The sequence below is a fragment of the Rhinopithecus bieti genome, unplaced genomic scaffold (genome assembly GCF_001698545.2).
Source record: "Rhinopithecus bieti isolate Rb0 unplaced genomic scaffold, ASM169854v2 scaffold_41905, whole genome shotgun sequence".
NCBI classification, from domain to species: domain Eukaryota; kingdom Metazoa; phylum Chordata; class Mammalia; order Primates; family Cercopithecidae; genus Rhinopithecus; species Rhinopithecus bieti.
In genome coordinates, this window is record NW_016817730.1 from 1,178,322 (window position 1) to 1,203,690 (window position 25,369).

Genomic DNA, 25,369 nt, shown 5'->3' on the forward strand with positions numbered 1-25,369 from the left:
AAAATATATATATATATATATATGCAAACCTACTGATTTTAAGGATATATCTATTAAAATAAAGCTAAGGTGAGAGGCATACATTCAACTCATAAAAAAATTTTAAAAGGACACTATTAATTGGTGATTTTAAAACAATAAAATTAACTTTTAAAAAATGTACCATCACATAATCTGATAACTGGTGACAATAATGACATTTAATAATTAAGTCCAAGGAAATAAAATGGATTATTCTAATTCTGGCAAAACTCTAAGTAAACTGACAAAACTCGTATGAAGCAATCTATGGCTACTTCTACCCTAAGACAGCAGAGCTTAACAGTTATAGAGACTTCATGGCCTGCAAAGCTGAAAACGTTTACTCTAACTGCCCTTTTAAGAAAGAATTTATGAAACTCTGGCCTAGACCCTAGGGATCCTCATTAATAAATTATTCTTATGGTTAGAAGAAAAGTCTCCACCAATATAAGCAAATGCTTGCCTGATAGTCCAAAAAATTCCCAGAAAGCAAAATATATAACTTACTATGTATTAGTCAGAAAATGAACAAAATAATAATTACACTAGTTACTTATGTCTATAACTTTATGTTTACAATAGCTTATATATATACACATATATATAACAAAGATGACAAAAAAGTGTGATTTTGTAAGTCAGGCTTTGCAGAAATAAAACTAAAACACAACCAGAGCCAAGTCCAAAATTCAAGATGTCCAAAGGATATGAGGTCATGTTGTAAGGTCCCTGCCTCACTGGTATCAGAAATAGAGTACAGTCATCCTTCGGTATCTGTGGGAGACTGGTTCCAGAATCACAGCAGATAACAAAATCCATAGATCCCTCATACAAAATGATGCATTTGCAAATAACCTACACAGATCCTCCAGTATACTTTAAATCATCTCTAAATTACTTATAATACATAATACAACATAAATGCTATATAGATAGTTGTTATACAGTATTTTAAATTTGCATTACTTTTATTGTGTATTGTTATTGGCTTTTCTCCCAAATATTTTGATCTGCAGTTGGTTGAACCCATAAACATAGAACGCACAGATACACAGAGCTGACTGTATTCCTCATTAATCTGGAAGAAAAGCAAGGAAAACAAACCAGCAGCAGTTGGGATAAGCTCTGTTTGTGCTATTCCCTTTCTCCACACAGAAAGAAATACAGGAATCTTTGGACCACGCTCAATGTCTACTCCATGTTCTTCGCAAATGTTTTATGTTGCTCTGGTGCCTCATGTTTGTGGGCCTCCAAGTGGTTCCTCCCAGGCGCCCCAAAGTTCTCTACCCATCCAGAAGACCAAAGGGTTTTCTGGGTGAACTGACTACGTACAGTCGCTAAGAGAGCATAAAAGCTATCCTAATTTAGTACTAAGGTCTACCATATCATACTTTCCTAACACTTGCATGAAATCACAGAGCAAAGCCTATAAAGCTATGGTGCCTACTGCTCTGTTTCACATGCAGTGTTTGTGTCAATTTCAAAGATTAACCACTACCAAGTGTTTAGAAAACAGGCCAGGTTCCAAAAAATGCTGCCACATCCCAGGTGCTGAGAATAATTAAAGAGAATTAACGTCATTAAACAGGTCAGTAAAAGGAATGGCTGACTGTAGGGCAAAAGCAGCTCCTTTGTGGTGAACCAGAGGAGCCGTTTCTGATAGTCAAATGTCCTGGTCATTGGAGAAATGTACAGACCACATCTTTCAACCTTCCAGATTCTGGTGGGCTCTTTTACTAGGTAAACATTGTTGCCTGTAATAACTTAGCAATTGTCTACATTCATAAAGCATGAGGACAGGTAAACAAAATGATAAAACTGAAGGTAAAATAGACAAAAGCAAAAGCACTTGGCAAAATAAAAGCTGAAATATTCAAATATTGGTTTTCTCCTACAAGATCCTGCTGCCCAGACTCAGGGGCCACTGCTCCAACTGAAGTAGAGATGCTGTCCCTGTAAATTTGGCTTCTCTGGTTCAGAGAAAGTATCATGTCTGTGAAAGGTTAATTATCCTAGTAATCCTATGCCATTTTCACCAACTCCAAAGAAATTGCTTTATAGTTGGCCTCATTCTGAGATGGTATTTCAGAGTAAGCAACCTACCTTAATAGAAGCAATGTGGAGCAAAGTCTCTCCTCTATGATTTCTTTTCACAGCCATATTGGGCAACAGCTTCACTGCTGAGGGGCTGGACATCACTCGTCTGTAACTTGAACTATTTAATGTAGAAGGTGGTGTACCCGGAGAAAGACTACTGAATTCATCTGACAAGTTACTGTTTTCCTCCCTGATGTGCCACCAACTTTACGTTTGCATGAAGGCAATGGTGTATTTTCTGAGGGCATCGTTTGCTTAACAAAATCTCCACTGGTGCTCAGAATGCTGGTTCTACATCTCTTAGAAATGGGACTGGAAAGTCTATTGTGATGGTCATGTTTTCCATTATTTTCTAATGGCAAAGATTTCTTAGATGCAAGATAATTTTGCAGACCTTCTCAGGAGTCACTACTTCATTCCTGCTCTTAGTGTCCGGAGACTCTATTTGCTCAGCCAATGGTAAAGAGACTTCAGTTAAACTTCCAAAACATTCAGATTCTGTCAAGGAGCCACTTGCTAGTAAGTCTATTTCACCATTTATCTGAGGACTGGAGATAATAGATGGTTGGCTACAGAAAGATACCAGCTTTTGCTTTGATTCCTCTTTGGAGTCAAATTCACCATCTTCTTTTCTGCCTCTAAATTCCACTTTTGGTTGATTTCAGCTAAAGTTTTCTTTTTTTGCTTTTTTCTGGATCTTGCAGAAGCCTTTTAGCCCTCTCAGAAACATCTGCAGGAGGACTTGTGGAAACAAATTCATAGGAGTCTTGCTGAGCATTTGCATCTTTTTTTATTGCAGGCTGGGTTTGCACTGAAACTTTACTCACAACATATCTGACTTTCTTACTTCGAGGGCTAAACCACATTTTAATTGAATTCTTCTTGTTTTCTGCATCATTAAACAAACTTCTCCTAGGGTCATCTTCTTTCAAATCTGACAGGAAAAAAAGAAAAGAAATCTGTTACATGAACTTTATTGCTTCCACAAGGAGCTCCAAAAGAATTCTGTTGATAGTTCCCCTAAAGTGTATCATCTTTTAATTATGTACTTCTTTCTCAGCTCCTAGAGTATGAACTCTTTGACAGCAGATATTCACTCATTCAATAAATACTTACTGAATCCAACTTTGTGCCATATCTTAGAGACTGAAGATACAGCAGAGAACAAAACATAAAACTTATATTCCAAATATAGTACCAAAAAACCCCAGAAAATACAAATCTAACAGAATGTGTAAGTTCTGTTTGCTAGGAATTACAAAATACTTACTAAAGAATTCTACGCAAACGGAGAGATATACCATGTTCATGAACTATAACAATATTGTTAAGATGCCAATTGTTCCAAACAGATTTACAGATGTAACAAATCCCAATGTAAATTCCAGTAGGCTTGTTTGTAAAACTCAACAAGCAATTATAAAATTTACATGGAAAAAGAAAGGTACAATTTGAAAGGCAAAAGACTTAGAACGACCAACATAATACTGAAGAACAAAGTTGGAGGACCCATACTATATGATTTCAAGACTTATCTCTGACAAAATGAATATAGGGGATTAAAGACAATAGTCACGACCCTTTAGGTATCATCTAATATTAACTTCAAGCTGTATAACCAAAGATTAGTAAGAATGAATAAACAATAACTACATACTCAAACATAATCTCTTAAGCGTAAGAAGCTACATACACATTGGATGTTTTCACTTACATCAAATATAAAACAGCCAAAACTAATTTAATGTATTAAGTCAGAATAGTAGTTGGTTATCCCTATAGGGAAAAGCAGTGACTGAAAGAGAGCACAAGAGGGACTTCCAGGGTATTGTTTTTGTTCTGGGCGACTTCAGTTTGTGCAAATTCATTAAACTATACAGTTAGAAAATATATGTATTTTCTACATATATATAAAATAACTTTAAGTTTTTTAAAAATATAGATTTATAATTAAGAATTAAAACACAAAGATTCCATGCAGGGTAGACAGAATATACAAAGATTCAGTAGAGTTTTAAAAGAAAATTAAAAAATTTTTCTGCACAGTAAAAGAAACTATCATCAGAGTGAACAGGCAACTTACAGAATGGGAGAAAAATTGTTGCCATCTATCCATCTGACAAAGGACTAATATCCAGAATCTACAAAGAACTTAAATGAACTTACAAGAAAAAAACCAATCCCGTCAAAAAGTGGGCAAAGGATATAGAGATACTTCTCAAAAGAAGTCATTTATGCGACCAACAAATATGAAAAAAAGCTCATCATCATTATTAGAGAAATGCAAATTAAAACCACAATGAGATACAATCTCAGGCCAGTTAGAATTGCGATCATTAAAAAGCCAGGAAACAACAGATGCTGGACAGGATGTGGAGAAATAGAAATGCATTTACACTGTTGGTGGGAGTGTAAATTACTTCAACCATTGTAGAAGACAGTGTGGGCATTCCTCAAGGATCTAGAACCAGAAATACCATTTGACCCAGCAATCCCATTACTGGGTATATATCCAAAGGATTATAAATCATTCTACTATAAAGACACATGCACATGTATGTTTATTGCAGCACTGTTCACAATAGCAAAGACTTGGAACCAACTCAAATGTTCATCAATGATAGACTGGACTAAGAAAATGTGGCACATATACACCATGGAATACTATGCACCCATTAAAAAGGATAAGTTCATGTCCTTTGCAGGGACATGGATGAAGCTCGAAACCATCATTCTCAGCAAACTAACACAGGAACAGAAAACCAAACAGAAAACTGCATGTTCTCACTCATAAGTGGGAGTTGAACAATGAGAACACATGGACACAGGGAGGGGAACATCACACACCAGGGCCTGTCAGAGGGTGGGGGGTCATGGGAGGGATAGCATTAGGAGAAATACCTAATGTAGATGACGGGTTCATGGGTGCAGCAAACCACCACAGCACATGTATACCTATGTAACAAATCTGCACGTTCTGCACATGTATCCCAGAAATTAAAGTATAATTTTAAAAAAAGAAATAAAGCCGTTTGTTCTTCCCACAGAAGCCTTTTCTTCCCTCTACCTCTTCCCATTAATTTAGGTTTATAAACCCCCATTTTTGCCAGTTTGGAGAGTCACATTTTTCTGTGAACTTACATGTATATTCATAAATAAAAATCTGCCTTTTCTCTTGCTAAACTTTTTTACAGTTTAATTCACAGGCCTCCATACAATGAACCTAAGAGTGTAGAGGAAAAGTTTTTTTTCATTGACAAATCGTACAAATCATCCACTTTNTCAGCAAACTAACACAGGAACAGAAAACCAAACAGAAAACTGCATGTTCTCACTCATAAGTGGGAGTTGAACAATGAGAACACATGGACACAGGGAGGGGAACATCACACACCAGGGCCTGTCAGAGGGTGGGGGGTCATGGGAGGGATAGCATTAGGAGAAATACCTAATGTAGATGACGGGTTCATGGGTGCAGCAAACCACCACAGCACATGTATACCTATGTAACAAATCTGCACGTTCTGCACATGTATCCCAGAAATTAAAGTATAATTTTAAAAAAAGAAATAGCCGTTTGTTCTTCCCACAGAAGCCTTTTCTTCCCTCTACCTCTTCCCATTAATTTAGGTTTATAAACCCCATTTTGCCAGTTTGGAGAGTCACATTTTCTGTGAACTTACATGTATATTCATAAATAAAATCTGCCTTTTCTCTTGCTAAACTTTTTTACAGTTTAATTCACAGGCCTCCATACAATGAACCTAAGAGTGTAGAGGAAAAGTTTTTTTTCATTGACAAATCGTACAAATCATCCACTTTTCTGACTTTGACAACTTCCTTCAAGTTGTCTTACATTGTTTTTGTCTTTGGGATATTCATTTTCTTCAAGAAAAAAAAAATGCCTTAAAATTCTCTCCCACTCCATGTAAACATAGGTAAAAATCAACCCAGGTCAGCCTAGCACAGTGGTAAGCACATGAATAGATAGTACTCAGTAAGTACTAGTGAATATATTATTTGATAGTCTCTTAAATCTTTCCAAATGTTTATGTAAGAGACGTTAGAATTAATTTTAAGAGCTAGAAGAAAACTTGAAAATAGTCTAATTCTTTCATTTTAACAATGAAGGACTAAAGTCAAAACAAAAAGAAGGAAGGAGTCCCCTAACTCCCAATCTGGTGCTTTCTCTCTCCACACAAACTGGATTAGCAAAAGGTAATTTCAGGTCCAGAAAAAAAAAGAAAGAGAGAAAGAAAAAAAGAACATAAGAGAAGAAAGTTGGAAAAATAACAATAACCTGATAAGATTAAAAACAATAATTAACAAATGATTTCATGCTGCCTGACATTCTCCTAATTAACACAGACAATCTCCTCTGACCAACCAGGCTTCTTACAATATGTTTTGTGATTCCTATTAAAAGAAGAAAGAGGAGAAAAGAGAGAGACAGAGAAAAAGACAGAGAGAAAAAGAAACTACCCAAATTTTGTTTTCCTCCTTTAAAGTTGCTCTTCATTCAAATAGAAAAGAATGCTGCATAAAACTTTACTTACATTACAGAACCAAAGAAAAATTTTAATGGAATGGAGTTCTAAACGTAAGGTACTTTAAGAAGAAAACCAGTGGCCACTAGTCTTATTCCTAAGGGCTAAAACATCCACCATATAGGAAATAAACATCTGATGTTACTAAGGTGTTCAATAACATTTTCAAATGGTGATTATTCTTGCAAACTTTTAATACTCAAGAGATACATTATTTTCCTTTTCTTACTGTTTGTGGAATAAATTTCTTCTCAACATTCTCATATCTTTCTTAGCAAAAGTACATCATCAATTATTTTTTATTTCCTTTTAGTCATTTTTTATTCACACAGAACAGCTTGTTTTATTGTTTTACCAGCTTAAAATTATTAATGCACCAGAAGATTGTTAATGATAGTCTCAATTCTTTCAAGTTCAAAATTGCTTCTTCTGCCTATTCTTTCACCTCATATTTCCTGAGTACAAAAGTCCTATCTTTAAAAATACATTCACCTGGTAAAAGAACCTTAAAACAGGTGAGAAGAAATGGGAAACAGGCTTTGAAAAATAAAATAATTATTACTTAACTCTAGAAATTTCAGACATGATCCCTGCCTAGCAAAAGAGTAAAGATTTTCTACTCCAAAGTGTAGCCATTGCTTCCTGCAGAAGGAATGGAAGCATGCCATTGAAAAGGCAGTAAAATGATAAACCTGCTGGAGGCAGGAGTACGTATCTGAATAAGGGCAGATTCTCCTACATAAACCCTTTAAATGTCATAGGTGAACATGACCTGGTCCACAAAGTGTTATTAAGACAGGATCTTGGAAAGTATCAGAAAGAGGTATCCATTCACATAGAGACTTTATGTCTAGATTCAACAAGGTCTTTTCTTTGCAGTGATAAGTAGATTTCAAAACCAAGTCACTTCTGCTACAATCTCAAGTCCATAGGAAAGGTCAAAATGAAATGTTACCAGGATTACTTTTCAAGAAAGACTCAGGATAACAAAGCCATAAAGGTTAATCCTCTGATAGTCTGTAATAACTTGCATTTGATTTTGTTTTAAATTATTTTAAACATAGATGACATTTTCAATTAAAACCATGTCAAACCCTGAGGTTCTCAATGTTTGAAAAACTTTAAAAATGTAGAATTGAGCTTTTAAAGGAAAATTAAGCCTTATATATAGCGGCAACATACTCAACTGACTAAAACCTAAATCTAAAAGACAAGAAATTTCATTCTCAGGTGTACACATTTCCTACCTTATAAATGAGTAAATGAAGATAACATATTCAATGTAATTGATATGAACACAATTTTACTATTCATCTGTTAATAACATTATGCAAGAAGATTTTAATTATGTATCTTGCATAACTAAGCAAGGAGCACAACAACAAAGATGACTGTATATTCTGAATTTTATTAGATATTCTGAATATCTAAGATAATATCTAAGATAAAACTGTAAAAAGCAAAACACTACTGCTGGAACATAAATCACATTATTAACAACTACCAACAATTTTTACGGGTGAATGCTTCTCAGCATGATAAATCATAATATTCATTTCATGAAGAAAAACATTGGTCCTTCCTCTGCACAGTAAATTCCTTAATGATAATATTTAAAAGAAAATTCTATTCTCTGAATTTCAGAGTACATCACAAAATATTGAGGAACAGAGATGCACGTGTTACTAAAGAGCTGCTTAGCCAAGTTTTTTCTTAAAATTTAATAATCAACTATAGAAAAGAAGGCAATTAGAAAATGTGATTTAGCTATCATTAATCTACATCAAAGGATTATAATGATGTACATTGTGTGCCTTTCAAATTATTCTCTATTATAGGTTTCCCAGCCGAAGTTGAGAAATCTCTTTGACGAACCAGTTCCTTATTAAAAATCAAAGGAAAGTCCTTTGCTACCATCTGTGCAACATTAACGCCTTCACTAAAGAATGATTATTTTATAACTTAGGAAGCATTCAGCTCTATTTAAAAAAAACAACAGCAACACAGCTATTCAAACATTCATCTTCCTCTATTATAAAAACATCAGAGCATATATGAAACACTGTGTAATCATTACAGAAAGACCAGCATCTCTCTCTAAAGTAGAAAACAGGGAAATTGTAATACTGTAAAAGCATAATCAACGTATTTTTTTTAATGTCACCAACACCAACATGTTTCACAGAGCCTGACCAGCACCTGCAAGGTCTGACTTTAATATGATATGGTTCAAGAGAAAATAAAAACTTTAAAATTTAACTCCATTAGTAAAAAGAAGATCATGTTATAAAGTGTTATAAATGTTAAGGTAAAGTTATCCAAAAATGGTTGTCAGCAAAATTTGACAATCTCCTCTTTAAAGTACACTGAACCAAGAAAAATCTGTTCAAGTATTCAGAAGCTCATTTTAGAAAGTATTACTATAAATCAGGCTTCTTTATCTCCAGTACACCATACACTATGACCATGATTTGACAAGTTCTTCCTAATTGCCCACCTTAATTACAGTAATTATATATATTATAGTAAATGCAAGTAACAAGGTTCATTTGAAAGATAAATTGTGAACTACAGAGTTTTTAAAAGAGAAAATGTGGGAGATGTTCACCATTCCACTTAATTCATCATCTTCTACACATGACCATTTAACAGAATCATACAATTTTGGAATGACAGCTTAGGAATCACTTAATCTAATACCCTTATCCTAGTGAGATCATTTTCCAATGTCCTTATTATTATAAAGAAGACTAACTGTCTTTTGTCCCCAACTATCAGTTCCTGGTATATCGTTTATCTTCTAGCCTTTTAGTTCTAGAAGTACTTACTAGATAATCAACTACCACATAACGTACTGCATAAAATACACAGAATAGATAAACTGTAAAGAAACAAAGGGAAACGTTCCAGAAAAAAATCTCAAATGCCCTTAAGGCTAATTTGTTTTCGGAAGAATTTGGGATGAAAAGTTGGGGACTACACAACTTATATTAAAGTAGAAAAAGCTCTGCACCATGGAATTTAGAGATCTCAACAGAAGGTTATAATTCAATATGTTTATACTCTAAATTTATTGTCATTTTCTATCAAAGTAGCAAAGAAAGATATTACTATTATAATTTTTTAAGAAGGCCTATGAATGCATAGATGTTATCACTATAAAATGAATTATTTAAACCAAATTCTAAGAATGTATTTTAAAATTATTTTAATTAGGTCAGGCACAATTAGCTTATGCCTCTAATCCCAGCACTTTGGGAGGTCAAGGTGGGAGAATCACTTGAGGCCAGGAGTTGAAGACCAGCCTGGGCAACACAGCAAGACCCTATCTCTTCTAAAAGAAAAAATTAATTAACTAACTGGCTGGGTGTGTGGTGGTGAGTGCCTGTAGTCCTAGCTATTTGGGAAGCTGAAGTGGGAGGATCTCTTGAACCCAGTTCAAGGCTGCAGTGAGCCATGATGGTCGCACTGAACTCCATCCTGGGCAACAGAGCAGGACACTGTCTGTCTCAAAATAAGTAAATAAATAATTTTAAGTTTAGTCTCTGGGACATGAATTAGCACTGCCAATTTTTATGCAACTCAATTCAACAAACATAATGAATACCTACACTTCTAACCAAAAAGTTGTGCAAAATAGAAAAACAGTAAGAAATGTACAACACAATTGCCCTGTGTAGCCTGGGTACTGTTTCCTTACCTACAGAATAATGGGATCAAAGATGACCTTCATGTTCCTAAATTCTGGATTATGTGTTATCTAAACAGTAAAATTCAACTCAGCTTAATATAAGTAATGCTGAGGGCACCAGTGCTTAAGTCTGGTAAGGACTAGAGTAATTATTCCCAATTATAATAAAGAAAACAAACACAAAATTGTCTTTGGGAAATTAATCACTAGAATTATCTCTCCAATCTCTAACTCTACTTAGATGAGAAAGACTACATTCTTAAAGGCCTCAGAAACTTGTTCTAAACACAATTTTCCTAAATATCTTTAATGATGAAATATGAAGAAAGCATTTCATATTCCATAGTCCTCAAAATATAAATGATTCAAACATCACTAGCTAGAGTAAAATTTCTGGAAAGGAGTGTATCTTACTTTTCTTTGCACCCCTATGGTATAACATAACTGACAGCAGTAAATACATCAAGGGTTACCCTGCTCTCCATGTATCACTATTAAAAATGTTATATTGTTAGAAATTGTGTTCTTCCCCCAACAAAATCCACATATGTTGAGGTCCTAACCCCTCAATAACTCAGAATGTGACTTTACTTGGAAATAAGGTCATTGTAGATGTAACTAGCTAAAATGAAGCAATACTGGAGTAGGGTGGACCCCCAATGCAATATGACTCCTGTCCTTTTAAAAGGGGGAGATTTCATACAAACAAGGAGAACACCATGTAAACATAAAGATGGCCATCTACAAGACAAGGAGACTGGCCTAAAACAGGTTCTGTCTCACAGACCTCAACAAAGAACCAACCTTGCATACACTTTGATCTCAGACTTCTAGTGTCTGGAATTGTGAGACAATAAATTTCTGTTGTTTAAGCCACTCAGTCTGTGATACTTCGTTACAGCAGTTCTAACAAATGAATACATTACTATACAGCAACTGGTGAAGAACCAAATCAAAATATCATCATAGCCACAAACCCCAAAGTAGCACTCCAAATTTCAATGCAAAGCCAATAATCCTAACGACCACACACTCCTAAGAATCTAACAAAAGTCATCTTCACACAAACATGAACAGTTTTCATACTGCACAATTAACGCAAGAAACTCACTGATCCCTTACTGTTGGAAACAGATCCCCCAAAATCTGACCATAAACTGACCCTAAACAAAATCTCTGCAGCACTGTAACATGTTCATGATGGCCATGATGCCCATGCTGGAAGGTTGTGGGTTTACCGAAATGAAGGCAAGGAACACCTGGCCCATTAAGGGCGAAAAATCACTTAAAGGTGTTCTTGAACCACAAACAACAGCATGAGCCATCTGTGCCTTAAGGACATGCTCCTGCTGCAGATAACTAGCCAAGCCCATCCCTTTATTTTAGCCCATCCCTTCGTTTCCTATAAGGGATACTTATAGTTAATCAAACATCTGTAGAAACAATGCTAATGACTGGCTTGCTGTTAATAAATACGTGGGCAAATCTCGTTCGCGGCTCTCAGTTCTGAAGGCTGTAAGACCCCTGATTTCCCACTTCACACATCTATATTTCTGTGTGTGTCTTTACTTCCTCTAGCACCGCTAGGTTAGGGTCTTCCTGACCAAGCTGGTCTGGCAAGTGGCGCCCAATCTGGGGCTCGAATCCAGGTTGAAGGGTCGCCAGAGCAACACCTGGAGAACGTGGAACTAGCTGGAGGACACCTGAGTACTCTTAAAGCAATCCCCGTAGTAAGAAGGGGAGCTTGGAAGCATTGGGGTAACAATGGGACAAGTATGGGCTGTGGTTCGTTCCACCTTGGAACTTTTTCACACTGATGAGAGGGAGGAAGGAGAGTATAACGAAATAACAAAAGAGGTTACAGAGCATGTTTATTTGCCAGGTAAAGCTAAAGCGGCAAAGGAGGGAGAGGTTCTTCCCTGCCCTTCTGCACTCCCTCGTTATTATTTTCAAGAAGAGTGGCGTGACCCTCCAGATCTTGCTTTTCCAGAGGACAGTGGGTGAAAAGTAGTTGCCCCAGTGACTGTTCGAGCGCGCCTTGAGCGACTGCTCTTAGTTCTATTCAGGCAGGAATTCAGCAAGCTGGACAAGAAGGTGACTTATAGGCTTGGCAGTTCCCTGTTAGAATACACCCCCCAGATCAACAGGGAAATATAATAGCTACATTTGAGCCTTTTCCTTTTAAATTACTCAAAGAATTTAAACAAGCTATAAATCACTATGGACCAGGTTCTCCTTTTGTAATGGGACTGTTAAAGAATGTTGCTGTTTCCAGTCGGATGATTCCTACTGACTGGGACACTCTTACTTAAGCTTGTTTAACGTCTGCTCAGTTCTTACAATTTAAAACTTGGTGGGCAGATGAAGCTTCCATTCAGGCTGCTCACAATGCCCAGGCCCAACCTCAAATTAATATAACTTCAGACCAACTTTTGGGGGTTGGCGGCTGGGCTGGTTTAGATGCACAAGTGTTCATGCAGGATGAGGCCATAGAACGGTTTAGAGGAGTGTGCATTAGAGCTTGGGAAAAAATCTTCAGGTGGAGAACAATACCCTTCCTTTAGTGCTATAAAACAGAGACCCAAAGAACCATACATTGACTTTATAGCTCGGTTACAGGAGTCTCTTAAAAAGATGATTGCAGATTTGGCTGCTCAGAATATAGTGTTGCAGTTATTAGCTTTCAACAATGCTAATCCCAATTGCCAGGCTGCTCTGCATCCTATCAGAGGGAAAGCACATTTAGTTGATTATTTCAAGGCCTGTGATGGTATCAGAGGTAATCTGCATAAAGCTACTCTGCTAGCACAGGCAATGGCAGGACTGAGAGTGGATGAAGGAAATACTCTGTTTCCTGGAGCTTGTTTTAACTGTGGGAAGCACAGTCACACTAAAAAAGAATGTAGAAAAAATCAGCAAGTCAGGTCGCCAGATAGAGGAAAAAAGAAAACTACTGATCCTGAAATATGTCCAAAATGTAAAAAAGGAAAACATTGGGCTAATCAGTGTCACTCTAAGTTTGATAAAGAAGGGAGCCCGATTTCGGGAAACGCCATGAGGGGTCCGTGCCAGGCCCCATTCTAAACTGGGGCATTTCCAGCTCAGGCCATTCCTTCACCCCTGTACAATGTCTGTCCCCCGCCACAGCCAGTAGTGCCACAGTAGATTTATGCTGCACAAAAGCTGTGAGCCTTCTACCTGGGGAACCCCTGCAAACGGTCCCAGCAGGAGTCTGTGGACCCTTGCCAGCAGGGACAATAGGATTACTTTTAGGAAGGTCTAGTTTAACTTTAAAAGGGGTACAAATACATACAGGAGTCATTGATTCAGATTACAATAGGCAAATTCAAATTGCGATATCTACTTCTGTTCCCTGGAAAGCAGAGCGAGAAGAGCATACAGCACAGCTCCTGATTGTGCCATATGTAGGAATGGGAAAAAGTGAAATTAAATGAACAGGAGGATTTGGAAGCACAAATAAACAAGGCAAAGCAGCTTATTAGGTAAATCAAATTACTGATAAACGTCCTACCTATGAAATAACTATTCAAGGAAAGAAATTTAAAGGTCTGGTAGATACAGAAGCAGACATTTCAATCATTTCTCTATAGCACTAGCCGTTCACATGGCCAATTCAACCCGCTCAATTTAACATAGTTGGAGTCGGTAAAGCCCCTGAAGCATATCAAAGTAGTTATATTTTTGCATTGTGAAGGGCCCGACAGACAACCTAGGACTAGTCAACCAATTATAACTTCTGTACCGATAAATGTATAGGAAAGAGATTTATTACAACAATGGGGAGCACAAGTTCTAATTCCAGAACAATTATATAGCCCTCAAAGTCAACATATAATGCATGAAATGAGGTATGTCCCTGGTATAAGACTAGAAAAAAAAATTGCAAGGTTTGAAAGAACCGCTTCAAGTGGAAAGACAAAGTTCCCGCCAAAGATTAGGATATCATTTTTGATGGTGGCCATTGTTAAGCCTCCAGAACCTATACCTTTAAAATGGTTAACAGAGACGCCAATTTGGATAGAACAATGGCCGCTAAGTAAAGACAAACTAGAGGCTTTAGAGAAATTAGTTACTGAACAATTAGAAAATGGGCACACAGCTTTTCCCCTGGAATTCTCCAGTTTTCGTAATTAAGGAAAAAATCAGGTAAACGGAGAATGTTAACTGCCTTAACTGTCATCAATTCAGATATACAACCTATGGGAGCATTAAAGGCAGGATTGCCTCCTCCTGCTATGATTCCAAAAAACTGGCCTTTAACAGTCATAGATTTAAAGATTTAAAAGACTGTTTCTTTACTATCCCTTTAGCTGAGCAAGACTGTGAATGGTTTGCACTTACAATTCCTGTGGTAAACAACCTACAGCCTGCTAAGCGTTTTCATTGTTTTACAGATAGTTCTAGTAATGGTAAAGCTTCTTATTCTGGCTTGAAAAGTTTTCCAGTCTCCCTATAAAAAGCAAAGCTTGTAGCTGTAATTAAGGTATTGACTGTTTTTGATATGCCTATTAATGCGATTTCTGATTCTTGATACATGGTTCAGTCCACACAGTTAACTGAGAATGCTCAGTTACGATTTCATACAGATGAACAACTGATAACAAAAACAAAAAAGGGGGAGAAATGGATTATAGCACAGCCCATACACAATTGGATCTAGCATTACTAACTTTAAATTTTTTGAGCCTGCCCAAAGGCCAGATGTTATCAGCAGCTGAACAGCACCTACAAAAACCAGCTGCAAAGACAGAAGCATAACAACTGATTTGGTGGAGAGATCCAATAACAAAAAAGTGGGAAATAGGTAAAATTATAACTTGGGGTAGAGGTTATATTTGTGTTTCTCCAGGTCAAAATCAACAGCCGATTTGGATACCATCAAGACACCTGAAATCTTATCATGAGCCAGATGCCAAGGAAGTTTCTGGGAAGATCCCGAGGACCCCCTGGTTGCAGCCATGTTGAGGATGATGCTGAGGAGGACCCCAACTGTCACAAGCAACACCTGTTGAACACAGTCACCCACCTGGGGACAGATCAAGAAGCTGTCACAGATGGCAGAAGAAAACCTAAGGAAAGCGGGACAGCTGGTCACAATGAGTAATTTAATGGTAGCTGTGATAGCGAAGATCACCATTACCGTTGAGTATTCCTTCAACAAGGGCTGACACAGAAAACAATTATAATTATTGGGCATATTTATCAATCTTGGCTGGCAATAATGCCCAGATGTAATCACTCTATGATGCAGTTACACATGCTTTCTGATCTCAGTATTTACCATAAAAAATCTGCTCCTATAATAGAGGCATATCACCCTCAAAAACCTATTTGTAAACAAAATTGAACCTGACCAGAAAAAATGAACATACTTGTTTAGGAAGATTGCACTGCAGAACAGGCAGAGGTGCTGCACAAGGATTCCTATGGTATCATTGTTGATTGGTCCCCTAAGGGGACATTTAGCTTAAATTGCACCTCTCAGTCTGCGTGCCACGGCAACACTATGTTCCGCTGATCTGAACAAAAGGGTTAGATGGTAGAAATGATAAGAAGTACAGCAAGAGTTCCTATTATCTGGAATCATGGTGGTATAGTGGCACCTCAACCTCAAATGATATGGCCCACTGTAGGAGCCACAAGGATTTGTGGAAACTATTAATAATGAGATAAAAATTTAGGAAAGAATAAAAAAGCAACTAGAAAGACACTCTACAAACTTGTCTTTGAATATTGCAAAATTCAAAGAACAAATATTTAAAGCATCCCAGGCACACCTGACCTTAATGCCAGGAACTGGAGTGCTTGAAGGAGGTGCAGATAGATTAGCAGCTAGTAACCCATTAAAATGGATAAAAACACTTGGAAGCTCTGTCATTTCTATGATGATTGTGCTTTTAATCTGTGTTGTTTGTCTGTGTATAGTCTACAGATGTGGATCCTGACTCCTGCGAGAAGTAGCTCAGCTTGACAGAGCTGCCCTTGCTTTTATCACTTTGCAAATCAAATAAAGGGGACATGTTGGGAAAAGGCCCCCCAAAATCTGGCCATAAACTGACCCCAAAACTGGCCATAAACAAAATCTCTGCAGCACTGTGACATGTTCATGATGGCCATGACGCCCACGCTGGAAGGTTGTGGGTTTACTGGAATGAAGGCAAGGAATGCCTGGCCCACCCAGAGCAGAAAACCGCTTAAAGGTGTTTTTGAACCACAAACAACAGCATGAGTGATGTGTGCCTTAACGACATGCTCCTGTTGCAGATAACTAGCCAAATCCATCCCTTTATTTTGGCCCATCCCTTCTTTTCCCATAAGGGATACTTTTAGTTAATCGAATATCTACAGAAACAATGCTAATGACTGGTTTGCTGTTAATAAATACGTAGGTAGATCTTTGTTCGGGGTTCTCGGCTCTGAAGGCTGTGAGACCCCTGATTTCCCACTTCACACCTCTATACTTCTGTGTGTGTGTCTTTAATTCCTCTAGCGCCACTGGGTTAGGGTCTCCCTGACCGAGCTGGTCTTGGCATCTTAACCACTTCAACTCTGAACACTGCCAAAGGTGTATGGGCCCTTAAGAACCCCTACACTGACCCTTGGTATCTACGTGGGGAGAGAAAGCTAGATCACACATCAATCTTTTTTAACTAGAAAATAAACATTGTCAGTACTGTCTTTGAATAAGAAGAGCTCAGATGAACTAATGACATAATTTTTCTTCAGTGTGTTCTTAAAAGGTTTACAACTACAGTATCATTTTAAAAAAGGGTAACTTTCAAAATGTGTGTGTATAGTTACATCTGAAAGTAAGAAAAACTTCTGCACTATAGCACATTTTATCACAAAAGAATGGAGTTGAATACAATGATGCAGATAACTAGCTAAAGGAAAATTTTCATAGGTACAGAGTGATGTAAGTTCTAATTCTTAAAAATATGGACCTGTAGTAACACTCAGAAGTTTTTGTCACATTTCTTTATTTTGTACAATCAACTTCATCTTTAGTAGCTAAAGTATATAAGTATAGTCAGTATAATTGTTCTTTAGGACATCATGGCAGGATTCTAAGAACAAAAGATTTAAAAATAGAAATCTAACAATTTTATATGAGCATTATCAATCATCCATGGCATCCTGCCAGTCAAGAACAGGTTCTTCTACAAACACACACTAAAATAGCATGATCTGGTCAATAAAAAGACAACAGCAATATCCAATTATGAAGACTCAAAACATTTTACTTTCTTTCCATAGTTAATTAGTTCTTAGCAGAAAGCACAATGGAAAGATATATAGTTAATACACAGAGTCTAAGGACAATTTGAAAACGTTAACCCCACTTAAATATAAAAGAAAATGAGTATTAGATTTCTGCTCTTTCAAAATGTGCTTATCTAATTAATTCAGTCTAGAAAAGTGATCCATGGAAAAATGTTGTATTCTATCTTGGGAAAGTGTATTTAAGTGAGTTAAGTGCTACTAAGGCCAAAATCACTATTCCATATATATTCTACAGATCTTATCATAAATGTAAAAAGCAGGCAGTGTGAAGCAGCAAAAAAGTTCCTAGATTTATAGTCAGAAACGGGTTTTATTTTTCTAGCTTCTAGTACTAACTACACATGTGGCTGTAGGCAAGATTATTTCACCTCTCTGGACCTTGATTTCTCAACTATAAAATAAGGGGGTTAGACTTTAATTATCTCTACAGTTCCTGTCATTTCTCAAAATGATCCTCCAAAAAATCACCAGGTGTGGTGTCACCTGCATGTACCCAGGAGGCTGAGGTAGGAGGATCCCTTGAGTTCAGGAGTTCAAGTCTGGTTTGGACAACATAGAGACTCAATGGCTATTAAAAAAAAAAAAAGAAAAAAAAAAGCTACAGATTTTAAAATCTGAAACATGTATTTCAGAATTCCAGACAGATGTTTCACATACTTTATGTGAAGAATATGAATTCATCAGTTTTTAACTAAGAGACAAGGATAGTTCTTACCTGAGAGCTTATTGTCATGTAGCAAATTTCGAAGTTTACTACAAAGTTGAATCATGCTGTCCAGTTGTCTATTTATCTTCACGTCTTGTATCCAGGCTGGGGTGTAACACACTGGACATCCAGTTCCAATGCAGTCACTTACACAATTACTGTAAAAGAATTAAAAAACAAAAAAAATCAACCCATTCAGCAGAATCTAAGTTCCAAAAATTAAACAGTTTGAACACAAATAAATGGAGCAGAGGTTATTCTAACATATATTAGACAATTGTAATATACTAGTTAAATACTGTTTTAAAGAGTAAAATACACACATCAAATCTAAAGTTGCTCATGTAATTTGCTATGAAGAGACTTCACTTAGCCTGACATTAGTCTGCATAACTCTTCCTACAAATAAATCTGTAGCTTCTAAAGGTTACAGAGATGTAACAGAAAGATAGAATGCCTAATGTATGGTAGTCATGCATCCTAACTTCTTCTATCTTAACATTCCATGAAAATACCTAAAACTACTGCAGAGACCAGGAAAGACCTTTTGTTTTGTTTTTGGACAAGTATCTCAAGGCTTTAAAGTAGCTTTTGGGAAAAGATCTTTGACTCTTTTGCATAATTTTAAAACCTGTAGACTCAATTACCTGGGTTATCTAAGCACTAAAGTTTCAGAGTTAGAAGAGTTTTTCTAATTTTGGGGTTTATAAACCTTTTGTAAATTTGATGAATATATATACACACTTATGTAAAAAGAGGGATTTGCGATCCCCCTCGCCCAAGCCCATCTGTGAATTCCAGAGTAAGAATTCTATAAATCTCCTCCTTCATTGGCCTCATGAGATGGGGTTCCAGCAGGACTGGGTAATATAACAGTTGAAAAGCCACATCTTCCCCAAGCACCACAGGACATTCCTTGTCACAGGACTCAATCCTCTGTAGGCAGATAGGATTCTTACAACATGAACTATCTTCAGACAAAACCTATGCCATTTCTAATTTTTGTATCCTTGGCTTATAGCATGATTCCTGACGGAATCTAACTCAAAATAATTGTAAAATGAATCTGTAACCCATACCAGAGCTGGAAGACACTTTTGGGACCACCTAATTCAAAAAATGTCACTGAAGTCAATAAATGTCAACTTTCTTTAGCAAAGGATCTTCTGTACATTTGTTCGCTAGTAGTTAAGAACTCTAACTTCGAACCCCAACACAAAAAAATATATATAAAACTGACTACTCACACAATTTAAATCATTTGTGCAATACTTAATTATCAGTAAAATACAATCTGAAATCATCTCATCAAGAACTACTACCTCATTTTTGGATGAAGAAAATGAGATCCAGTTATTCAAGTTACTAGTCCAGTACTGCACTAGTACTCAGATCAGACTAGTATTTTATATATTCTGTAACATTTTATAAACTATTCCCAAATTATTTTATATACATTAATTCGGAATTCTGAAAAAATGTCATTTTTCTGTGGATCTGTAGAGTTCAGTAAGTGAATATTTCCCAAATGACCCATGTGTGATGTCATAAAACCATGCTGAGTAAAAGATAAATCCAAAGTACTAGATAAACCAATGAAATTTCATGTAACAGAGTATAAAAATTTATTGATATAGTTTCAGATTCCACACTGTGATGAACCTACAGAAAACAGCACTTTTTGGCCAGGCATGGTGATTCATGCCTGTAATCTCAGCACTTTGGGAGGCCGAGACAGGAGAATCACTTGAGCCCAGGAGATCAAGAGCATCCTCGGCAACATGGCAAAACCTTGCCTCTACAAAAAAACTACAAAAATTAGCCAGGTGTGGTGAGGCACAACTGCAGTCTCAGCTACTCAGAAAGTGAGACTGGATGATCACCTGAGCCCAGGTAGTTGAGGCTGCAGTGAGCCATAATCGCGCCACTGCGCTCCAGCCTGGGTGACAGAGTGAGACTCATGTCTTCCCAAATTAAAACAAAACAAAACAAAAAACCCTTGTCAAGTTTTGGTGTAGTATTAAAGAAGAATAGCCACAATTATCTAAAAAAGCTACTGAAAATACTTCAATACTTCTTCCAACTACAATTATGTATAAGGCCAGATTTTCTTCAATCAAAAAAACATATAACAATAGACTGAACATATAAGCTGAGAATGTAGCTGTTTTCTATTCAGCAAGACAGAGATTTGCACAAATGTAAAACAGTGCCACTCCTATTTTTTTCTTTGTCTTGTAAAATTGTTATTTTTCCTTAAAAAGTGTTATTTGTGTTTGTATGTAATGGGTTTATTATTTTTAAATGAATTTTTTTTTTTAAGTCTCAGTTTTGTATGGTAAATGCATGCACACACAAAAGCTCTCTGTGGTTCTCAATTTGGAAGAATGCAAAGTGGTCTGAGACCAAAATGTTTGAGCATCCCTGCCACGTAAATTGTATCTGAGAGAGTAGATGAACTACTTTTATCAGTTGACCTGAGCTATTTCAAAATCATTTTAAAACCTCATTGCTGAACAGTTTTAACTCAAAATCTGCAAGAATAAAATAGCTACCATAATTTTGGCATTATATAATCATAAATCAAAACTGCACTGAATGAATTCTTTCCTATGTTCATGTCATATACACATAATCATTTTCTCTTTCAAGATGTTGCTGGCCAGGTGCATAGTGGCTCACGTCTGTAATCCCAGCACTTTGGGAGGCTAAGGCGGGCAGATCACAAGGTCAGGAGATGGAGACCATCCTGACTAACACGGTGAAACCCCGTCTCTACTAAAAATAGAAAAATGTGCCAGGCGTGGTGGCAGGAACTTGTAGTCCCAGCTACTCAGGAGGCCAAGGCAGGAGAATGGTGTGAACCCGGGAGGCGGAGCTTGCAGTGAGCCGAGATCGCACCATTGCACTCCAGCCTCGGGGACAGAGCAAGACTCTGTCTCAAAAAAAAAAAAAAAAAAAAAAAAGAAAAGGATGTTCTCATGTCTCAACCTTTTATTGGCTGTTTTAAGTAACAGAGTCCTTTAGAATCTCATTAAACGTATGGATCCCCCACCCCACCAGACACACAAAACAACTTTGCATAAAATGTCATGGAGTTCATCATGCTCTAGCAGCTTTGTGACTGACCCATTGTATACAGTGAGAAAACCCATCATCCATCAGCTGAAACAAAATACATCTGCTTGCTACACAGTGGGCACAGGGAGTGGGCATCATTTTGTAAGCAGATCCACGGGAGGCGTTTTGGAGGCAGTGACATTTCAGCTGATATATAACTGATAAAAAGTAAGCCTCACAGAACTCTGGCCTAAGTACATTTCACGTGGAAGAAATAGCAAGTGTCAAAGTCCTGGGGCAGGAGTGAATTTGGTGTACTTCCTGAACTAAAAGAAGTGCTGGAACAGTGTGAGCCAGAGGTAAATGATGTCCAAGAGGCAGACCGGGTCTAGGTCCCATACAGGGTTTTGCAGACCAGAGGGGAGAGTCTGGATTTTTTTCTAACTGCAATAGGAAGCCACTATAAGAGTTTAAGCAGGGTAATAATACAGATATTATTGAGATTTTTCAAAGATCACTGTCAAGAACACAGAAAATGAGGAAGGGGTGATGATGCCAAAAAGGGAAGACCAGTTATGAACCTATCACAATAGTATGAGCAGAGATAATACAACGGTGGCTTGGAACAAACTATAAACAGTAGCAAATTCAGAAAAAAAGGTGGAAAAATTCAAGATTCAGGACACATTTTGAAGCAGAACTGACAGAACTTAGTGACATGGGATAAACAACCTAGCAGTAACTGGTACCATTTATTGTGATGAAGACTACCCAGGCAGGAAAAGGCTGAAGAGGAGGATGATCAAGAGATCAGCTCTGAACATAGCAACTTTAAAATACCTTTTCTTTCATCATCCAAACAGACGTATCTGGTAGGCAACAGGTACCATCTCCTACTCTATCCTCCTGCTGGATATCCCTCATAGAACAGATCTGTTTTTCCAGAAACAAAATTGCGACCCAAAACATAGCTGCCTCCCAGACGACCTTAGCCCGTGCAGTAATACACAAGGTTATTTTCATACATGTTCAAATTTCCGGATGCAGTTTATTCATGCAAGACAGTAACATACTCATAACTGGAAATAATTAAAAGATTAATTCAAAGGAGATTATATTTTCCCTGTCTCACAGGGAATTAAACTAAGACACTTAATCTCTCAACTGATTTCTCCTGAACAAGAAATAAGAGATAAAAATCTAATCTTCTCACCTATAAGCCAGGGCTGTCACATGGATATAATTTCACAATAATTGTTATGCATTGAATTGTGTCCCCCCAAAAGATGTTTGAGTCTTCACCCCTCAGTAACTGTGAATGTGACCTAATTTGGAAACAGGGGATCTAGATGATCGAGTTAAGATGAGATCATTAGGGTGAGCCTTTATCCAATATAATTGGTATTCTTATAAAAAGGGGAAATGTGACATAGAGAGAAGCATGCACTCAAGGAAGAATGCCAGGTGTACACGAAAGCAAAGACCGGAGCGATGCATCTCCAAGTCAAGAAACAGCAAAGATTGCTAGGGGAAAGGCATGGAGCAGATTCTCCCTTGCAGCCCACAGAAGGAACCAACCCTGTCATCATCTTGATCTTGGACTCCTAGCCTACAGAACCAGAGAGACAATACGTTTCTGTTCTTCTAAGCCACCCAGTTTTTGGTTCAGTTGCTATGGCAGACTTAGGAAACTAATATAATAACCACAAGAACTATACTTCCATAATTTTGAGTCTAGATTCAAAACTTGACTAGAAAATTTTAAAACACCTATTTGATATAAACAGTATTATTTTCTTTCCTCAAATTTGGCAAAGCTATCTACTAAGCTTCGTAAGTTTGGATAAGTCATCCTCTTCGAGCTTTGGTTTTCTTATTTGTAAATTAAGACACAGTTTTAAAGATCAAACTAAGATAACATACAGTAGGTTACTCTGCAGACTTTGAAAGTTACACAAATATCAAGTAACATTATTATCAACAAAATTACATGATTGTTATCTAGTAAAAAATACAGTTGTACTATATATATCAAGCCATAATTACTTACCTACAGAAGATGTGCTCACATCCTCCTAAGCACACAGGCTCTCTCAGAATGTTAGCGCTGTTTGAAGAAATTAAAACAATCAAGACTTGAGTCACTGTTAAATAAACATTTCACACCCAATACTTCATCCAAGGCCCAACACTACCATATTTCTCACTTTCTCAAAGCAGAAGGTATTAAGGATGAATATTTGAAAGGCTGTTACTCCTTGGTTAAATATTATACCATAACATACCTGCTGATTTTAAATAGTAACTACCAAAGAAGGTTGGAGAAAGGAACAATTTTGTTCAAGTGTCTCTAAACCTCTTGAGGCAAAACCAACTACTGGCTGCTTCCTTCAACTACTAAGGTGTATCTTCCCCTGATGATTCAAAGTGTAGATCATATACCTCAAAATGTCACCCACACATAGAATGACCATATAATGTATTGTCCAAATGAGAAAACTGAGAGTGAAGACAAGTGATAATTGAATAGGATACTGGGACAATAAGAATAAACCAGGACTGCCCAGACAAACCAGGATATCTAGTCATTTTGACCGTAAGAAACCACGGTTTTCCATTAAAAAAAACATGTGCTTCTTACTATTGTCAAGTAGCCACCCATTTTTCAGCTATATTGTGGAAAATGCAGCCATTCTTTCAGTTCAAAGCAAGTTAATTGTTCTTTAAGCAAATGTAAACAGAAATCATCAGATTGGCAGTCTGTGTGCAGACAGAATGAAGTTCCCTGCAGTGAGCAAAGAGACACAGAAACAAAATATTCCTACTACTGTCCATCAAAATACCTGCTACATTTGTTAATCCTAAGAAGGTAAGGATACTAATAATTACACACCAAGACATTATACTCAGTGGATGTAACGTACCCAGAGAAGTAAAGCCTTTTAAATGATGAGCACTTTTTGTGCTTGGTTTATTATACTAACTCTAAAATCTTTAGGTATTTACACCATTATTATCAAATTACCTCTGTACACATAGCACATATTAATAAAAATAATTCTCCACATTTCTTGAAAGACTGAAAGTATCACACTGCACATCTTAATAGATATGAACATTCAAGTGAAATTGAGCTTTTCAGAAAGATTGCTAAAAACAGAGTACACACCCACAATATTATTCTGAAGATACTGAAAATGGTGCTCACTGACATTACAAAACCTATTACTTTTAAAACTCACCATGCCTGATTTTGTATCACAGTATGTACAAGGTACTGATAAAAATACGACTTGTGACTCTGCCAATTAACATGATCTCTTTTAACACTCATACTGCGCCTATAATTTTTGTTATTTGACCTACCAAACCTAACCTCCTTTTCTCCATCAAGTGTACTGAATTCTATTTCATGGCAAGCTCCTCCTATCACAATATCCTTCCTCTCTTTTATTACATCACCCTGGCCAAACCTCCACCTTCAGGTTGCTCTCTACCTTGAAAGAATTCCATTCAGTTTCCGAGCACCTTGGATTCCCTATACAGCCCAGGCCAGAGTTAACTATTTCCAAGCCGCCTTCACCACTACCTAACTGTGCTGACCTCTTAGACACCCATGGATGCCAACCTATAATGCTAGATAGGCCCCAGAGCCTACGTATTCTTCCTTGCCTACTCAGGCTGTGAATAACCACTATAAAGAAAAGAAAAGAAAAGAAAAAAGAAAGAAGGAAGGAAGGAAAGAAAGAGAAAGAGAGAAAGAAAGATGTATAAACTTCTCTGTATGAATTCATTTGGTAGCAACTGGGTACTGTGGCTCGTGCCTGTAATCCCAACACTTTGGGAGGCCGAGGCAAGAGGACCACTTGAGGCCAGGAGCTCGACCGGCCTGGGCAATGTGGTGAAACCCTGTCTCTACTATAAATACAAAAATTAGCCAGA

At 37.0% G+C, this 25,369-nt stretch overlaps 1 protein-coding gene across 2 annotated transcripts in view; it reads right to left on the reverse strand.

Annotated features, from left to right (window-relative positions):
- BARD1 (BRCA1 associated RING domain 1) overlaps positions 1–25,369 on the reverse strand; it is an 89,904-nt gene that overhangs the window by 54,495 nt on the left and 10,040 nt on the right. The window contains exons 2-3 of one of the 2 annotated variants that reach the window (XM_017856104.1): positions 23,478–23,534; positions 18,377–18,525 (exon numbers count right to left, since the gene is read on the reverse strand). The exons of the other annotated variant lie outside the window; for it this stretch is intronic. Of the exons in view, the coding sequence (XP_017711593.1) occupies positions 18,377–18,525; positions 23,478–23,534 (206 nt within the window). The remainder of the gene's footprint in view (positions 1–18,376; positions 18,526–23,477; positions 23,535–25,369) is intronic. 2 annotated transcript variants of the gene reach the window in all.